This window comes from Bos javanicus, chromosome 10 (assembly GCF_032452875.1).
Source record: "Bos javanicus breed banteng chromosome 10, ARS-OSU_banteng_1.0, whole genome shotgun sequence".
NCBI lineage: Eukaryota > Metazoa > Chordata > Mammalia > Artiodactyla > Bovidae > Bos > Bos javanicus.
In genome coordinates, this window is record NC_083877.1 from 59493150 (window position 1) to 59499574 (window position 6425).

At 36.6% G+C, this 6425-nt stretch overlaps 1 protein-coding gene across 10 annotated transcripts in view; it reads left to right on the forward strand.

The window, feature by feature from the left end:
* The window catches only part of GABPB1 (GA binding protein transcription factor subunit beta 1), a 71499-nt gene extending 66815 nt beyond the window's left edge, over window positions 1-4684 (forward strand). For 9 of the 10 annotated variants that reach the window (XM_061428788.1, XM_061428793.1, XM_061428789.1 and 6 more), the window contains one exon: window positions 3177-4684. In XM_061428788.1, the coding sequence (XP_061284772.1) occupies window positions 3177-3329 (153 nt within the window). In that variant the 3' untranslated portion in view covers window positions 3330-4684. The remainder of the gene's footprint in view (window positions 1-3176) is intronic. The other variant, XM_061428796.1, reaches the window with a different exon arrangement.
* Window positions 4685-6425: the final 1741 nt, after the last annotated feature.

Sequence of the window (6425 nt, forward strand, 5' to 3'; positions counted from 1 at the left end):
AAATTACTTGAATTTTTATTTAACATAAACTGACTTAATTCAGCATTTCTTTTAATTGGAGTACAGTTGATTTATGTCAGTTCACCATTTTTAAAACAGTGAATATGCAGCCTGTAGCTTTTATTTACCTAACAACCAGGGAGAGTTGCTGTTTTCTTCAAATTTCACCCTGATTCCACCTACAGTCTTTCAGAAACCAGGGAGAATAATTACAAATAACAAGGAAGTATGAACTGAGATATGTAAAGTAACTAGAACCAAGGAGACAGCACTTCAGGGAGATGGAATTTTACCTTGATATAAAGAACTTAAGGAAGTTAGAGTTTCAGCTCAATTTTTGTAATTGAGTTACCTGGTAATAAAAATCTTATTTACCGTCACCGGAAATGTTCAGGCCAAAGTTGCATAATCTTAGAGCTACTGCAGAGAGACCTTGAAGCATAGAGTGAGCAGAGATGGTAGAGGCGGGCAGGGGATACAGAATGAAGAGAGACCTCCAATGTTTTCATTAAACTGTTTTCTTAGAGTACATGAAGTAGTTCTTTGGATTTTATTTTCGTAGATGACCAGTAGAGTTGTCTTAGGGATATATTTTTATATTCCTTTCTAAGTGATTGCTTGGCCAAAAACCTCAAGAGTTTCTCAAAATCAGTGGTTCTTAACTGGAGCAATTTTGACCCCAGGGGACATTTGGCAATATCTGGATACATTTCAGGTTGTCACAATGAGGGAAATGCCACTGACATTTAGTGTATGGAGGCTGGGGTTGCTGCTAAACGTTCCATAGGGTGTGTTTTGCCTTCTGTTCAGCCTTCATAGTGGAAAAGCAGCCACAGACAGTTTGGTAATGAGTGGGTATGGCTGTATTTCTGTTAAACTTTATTTATAAAAATAGGATCATGTTTGGCCCATGGCAGTTAGAGGATGTTTGCACACAAGCCGACAGCTCACACACCCTGCCTCAGTTTCTTTTTTAAAAAAATATTTAATGGTTAAGAATATGAGTCTGGAATCAAATTTAGGTTTGAATGATAATTTTCTGAGTGTGATTGGTCAAGTTATTTAACCTTTCAAGGCTTGGCTTCCCCATCCGTAAGAAGGGGAAAATAATAGCACCTACATTATCAAATTGTTGAAAGGTTCAAGTGAGAATGCATGTGAAGGACTAGTACAGTGGTGAGCATATAGTAAATGCTCAGTAACTTGCTATTATTATTATCTTCTAAAAGTTACACTGAGGTATGGTAGAAGATAAATCACTATTATGATTTTTTTGCTTTATAATAAAGTAAAATAAATTGGAATATTAAAAAATCATATATAAAACTGTTAAAAGATAATTGCTAATAGTTGAAACAGAATTTGAGAATCCTATTTGGAAATAAAGCAAATTTGAAGTCTTTGTTCCATTATTCTATTGCCTAATGTAATAATAATATATCGTTGGGCATGAAGTTGTAGTGTAAGATAAATATCTTCCTTACTGGTTTCATAAACTGAAATAATTGTGAATCTCTTGCTCTGTCTAAATGTGAATAAAATAGCTAATTTTATAAGATACCTTGAAGTTTATTTTTTCTAATATTTCCTACCAAATTAGGGCAAGTTTTTATCTATATTCAAAACTTTGACTGGCAAAGGATCTTATTAGGACAGGTAAAATTGTAAAACATTTAAATGCACAGCTGTGTGTTCTCCTACCAGAGCAAGGTGGTCTAGCTTGTACCCTTTCTAAAGTCCTGCAGGTCACTGACAGGGACTGGTATCCATTGCTTATATGAGGTTGGCATCTTGCCTGTAGTAAGGAGAAAAGAGGAGCAGGGTAAGGCTTAGGCATTTCTTAACTTGGAGATGATGGGCACACCTTTCTTCTACTGTACATTTTATGTAATTGGACAATTTGGAGACTACATGTGCAATCAATCACTCCAACTTTTGGTGGGCTCATGGGAAAAACTAATGTTGGATCTAGCTTCATTCCCAGTGTAGGGAAGGCAGTGGGATCACAGGAAGGCAGGACTATTAGACATGTTCCTCCTTATGGACCATGTGAATAGTGAAGGGAAGGGAATCTTTTGGTGTTCCCAGTGGACGTGGGTCAAAGAGAGAGTGGAAGAGACCCTCGTAGTGTTCTCTTTCCCAGTAAGCTGCCGACCCCTTGCCTTTACCTTCAGTTCTCTCTGGCTAAGTGTCTTGTCCAGTGGCAACCTGGCCTCATTTTGTGACTAGTAGTTCTGCTCTTGGCCCCCACCTCATTCAGAGGGCTTGTGCTTCTGAGATGAGATTGAGCTTGGGTCTGTGCAAGTTGAGTTTTTGTCCATATGCTTACTGGAGGTATGGGAAAGGAGTTGAAATGTTTTCCCTTAGACAACTGTATAAGGGCAGAGTGAGGAGGAGGAGAAAGAATATCATTTTCATTGGACCAGATGAGTGTTTCACCTCTCAATTTATTCAGGAACTTAATACACGTGTTTTACAATATATAATGGATCACAATAGAGAAATTAATATTTTACTGATTTGTAAAATGGTATAATTTAGGAAATACTCATCTAGACCAGCCCTCTTCATTTTGAAGGTGAGGAATCTTGCTTGCTATCATAGGAAATGATAGTTTTAAACACAGTAACAGTAGAACCTCATAAACCTGACTCATTGTGTTATGGGAAAGCTACATCATCTCTGAGCATCATTTTTCTCATCTGTAAAATGGGCATAATATCTATCTTACAGACTTGTTATTGGAAATCACCTTGTTAATCAACATATATAATGGGTTTTCAATGAATACTATTTTTTTTATAATTAGTAGCTTTTTAACATCACAGATAAAGATGTAAAGAGGTATGGCTATATATTTCCCTATTTAAGTTTTTCACTAGTTTTTATAGTTGGTATAAAAGTACAGGTACCCAGTTTGGGTTCATCATGGTAGTTTTATTTCGAATTAGCAAATAATTTCCTTGAGGTCAGAAACTAGTCTTTATCTCATATTGAGGAGCTCAAAATGAGGGCTTTAATTATAAGAGAATTGGTTGAAAAGGCAAGATGTCTCAGAAATACCAATAGATGGCTACTTTTAACTACTACAGGTTTCTTTATTTGTAGGATATATACTTGAATGTGTTAATGTATTTGTGCAGTTACGAAAAAAAAACTTTTTTTTTGTTAATTAGGAGAGAGAAGCTCTTCAGAAACAGCTGGATGAAGCTAATCGAGAAGCACAGAAATACCGACAGCAACTTCTAAAGAAAGAACAGGAAGCAGAGGCCTACAGACAGAAATTAGAAGCTATGACGCGTCTTCAGACTAATAAAGAAGCTGTTTAATTGAAATGAACATATAGTTTGAGTTTACTTTTGGTCAAGAAAGAATACAATCTTGAACTGTACACGATAAGGTGCAGTCATGGAAAGACAGGATAATTGAAGAGACTGCAGATGGATAATTGGACTTAAGCCATGAGCTCTGAGTTCTTGTAACATAAAACTTTAGAAGTTGTGAAATGTATTTAAAACTGAATTCTGTAAATAGTTTTTTTTTTTTTTTACAGTTCCAAATGAGTTGATAAAGATTGTTGAAGAGATCCAAAAACACAATAAGCCACCGTTTTTGTGAATTCTTTTTGATATTAGTACAAACCTTAATTTCTCAGAAATGGAACAGTTTTAAGGGTGATCGTTGTTGATTAGACCAAATGTGTAATAATTATGTGGTGGACTGATGCTGGAATTACTCCTGTTGGTATAAACTTCTATATGAAGAGAAGATTTCTACCAGGAAATCTTTGTACAGCTTTAAGTTGTCTCAGATTCTCTGAAAACATTTTTTAGAAAGCAGATTTTTATATTTGTTCAATTTCAGCTATACCCAAGTAGATTTACATGTATATGAAGCAAATATTTTTTAAAACTTTCTGTTTGTACATATTCTGCATGTTTTATAATTTTGGAATGCATCACTTGCATAGGTATTATTTTTCCCACAAAGATGATGAAAGTTACTAGGAAAGAAAGAAACCCTTTTATTCTGTAGGTCCTTGAAACTAAGTAAGCTAGCAGCTGGTTTTATTGGAATGACAATGTTCTTGGAAGGAGCAGCTTACAAGATATCTTGAATTTTCAAACTGCAAAATTTATGCTTTTTTGAAAATTTCGTAGTGGGGATGTGAAACTCTTCTGTGCCTTCCATCATGATTTCCACATGAAAGCACTTTAAGGCACTGGATTTTAAGATAATGTTTTTGGAAAACTCAAAACATGGGTTTCTGAAATACTTCATGGACTCATTTCCCCCCCAGGAAATTATTCTTACAGAAAAGAAAAAAACTGCTTTTGTATGTAGAACAAGAACTTTTTGTACTACAGTGATGCTATAGATATGTCTAACATAACTTTATCTTCTCCCTGTGAAAGCTGTAAGTCTGTGCTGTGACTGGCTCTCATCACAGTATTGTTGAATTCCACAAATGTATGGACATTAAACTCTGACATACTGTTGCTTTTTTTGTAAAACATAACTTCAAGCTCTTTTCTTGGTTTATTTTTTAATGTTTTATTGCTTTATGAAAATGTTTAACCCTAAGACCCTTCTAGATTACCTATACTGTATAAAGAAGCAGTTACCCTTAAAACTGTACTCTGACCTACTTTTCTATTTTACAATTAAATATCTTTTCCACATATGTTCAGTGTAGACTTATATTTTTGACTGCATTTTTTCACACATTAAAAAGTTTGTTCTGTGTATTATGGCAATATTCCACCCTTGCTGTTGAGTCACTAAGTCATGTCCAGCTCTTTGTGACTCCATGACTACAGCACACCAGGTCTTCCACTGTCCCCTGGAGTGTGCTCAAAGTCATGTCCTTTGAGTGAGTGATGCTGTCTAACCATCTCATCCTCTGCCACCCTATTCTCCTTTTGCCTTCAGTCTCTGAGCATCAGGATCTTTTCCAGTGAGTTGGCTCTTCTTATCAAATGGCCAAACTATTGGAGCTTCAGCTTTAGCATCAGTCTTTCCAGTGAATATTCAGGGTTGACTTCCTTTATAATTGATTGGTTTGATCTTGTTGCAGTTCAAGGACTATCAAGAGTCTTATACAACACAATTTGAAAGCATCAATTCTTTGACGCTCAGTGTTCTTTATGGTCCAACTGTCTCATCCATATGTTATTACTGGAAAAACCATAGCTTTGACTATACTGACCTTTGTTGGCAAAGTGATGTCTCTGCTTTTTAATATGTTGTCTAGGTTGTTCATAACTTTGCTTCCAAGGAGTGAGCATCTTTTAATTTCATGGCTGCAGCCACCATCTGCAGTGATTTTGGGGCCCAAGAAAACAAAATTTGTCACTGCTTCCACTTTTCCCCCTTCTATTTGCCATAAAGGGATGTGACCAGATACCATCTTAGTTTTTTTCTTAATTTAGTTTTTTTCATGTTGAGTTTCAAGCCAGCTTTTTTACTCTTCTCTTTCACCCTCATCAAGAGGCTCTTTAGTTCCTCTTCACTTTCTGCCGTTAGAGTGGTATCATCTCCATCTTTGAGGTTGATATTTCTCTTGGCAGTCTTTATTCCAACTTCTGAGTCATCCAGCCTAGCATTTCGCATGATGTACTTACTCTACATAGACTCGATGGACGTGAGTTTGAGCAGGCTCTGGGAGTTGATGGACAGGGAAGTCTGATGTGCTGCAGTTCATGGGGTCGCAAAGAGTTGGACACGACCGAGTGACTGAACTGAACTCTACATATAAGTTAAATATGCAGGGTGACAATATATAGCCTTATTGTATGCTTTTCCCAGTTTTGAATCAGTTTGTTCCATGTCCGATTCTAATTGTTACTTCTTGACCTGCATACAGGTTTCTCAGGAGACAGGTAAGGTGGTCTGGTACTCCCATCTCTCTAAGAATTTTCCACAGTTTGTTGTGATCTACACAGTCAAAAGCTTTAGTGTAGTCAGTGAAGCAGCAATGGACCTTTTTCTGGAGCTCCCTTGCTTTCTCCTTGATGCAACACATGTTGGCAGTTTGATCTCTGGTTCCTCTGCCTCTTTGAAACCCAACTTTTACATCTAGAAGTTCTCAATTCATGTATTGTTGAAGCTTAGTTTAAAGGTTTTTGAGCATAACCTTACTACCATGTGAAATGAGTGCAATTGTACTATAGTTTGAACATTCTTTGGCATTGCCCTTCTTTGGGATTGGAAGAAAAACACCTTTTCCAGTACTGTGGCCACTGCTGAGTTTTCCAAGTTCGCTGACTTATTGAGTGCAACACTTTAACAGTACCATCTTTTAGGGTTTTAATTAGCTCAGCAGGAATTCCATCACCTCCACTAGCTTTGTTCGTGGTAATGCTTCCTAAGGCTCATTTGACTTTGCACTCTAGGATGTCCAGTTCTAGGTGAGTGAGCATGCC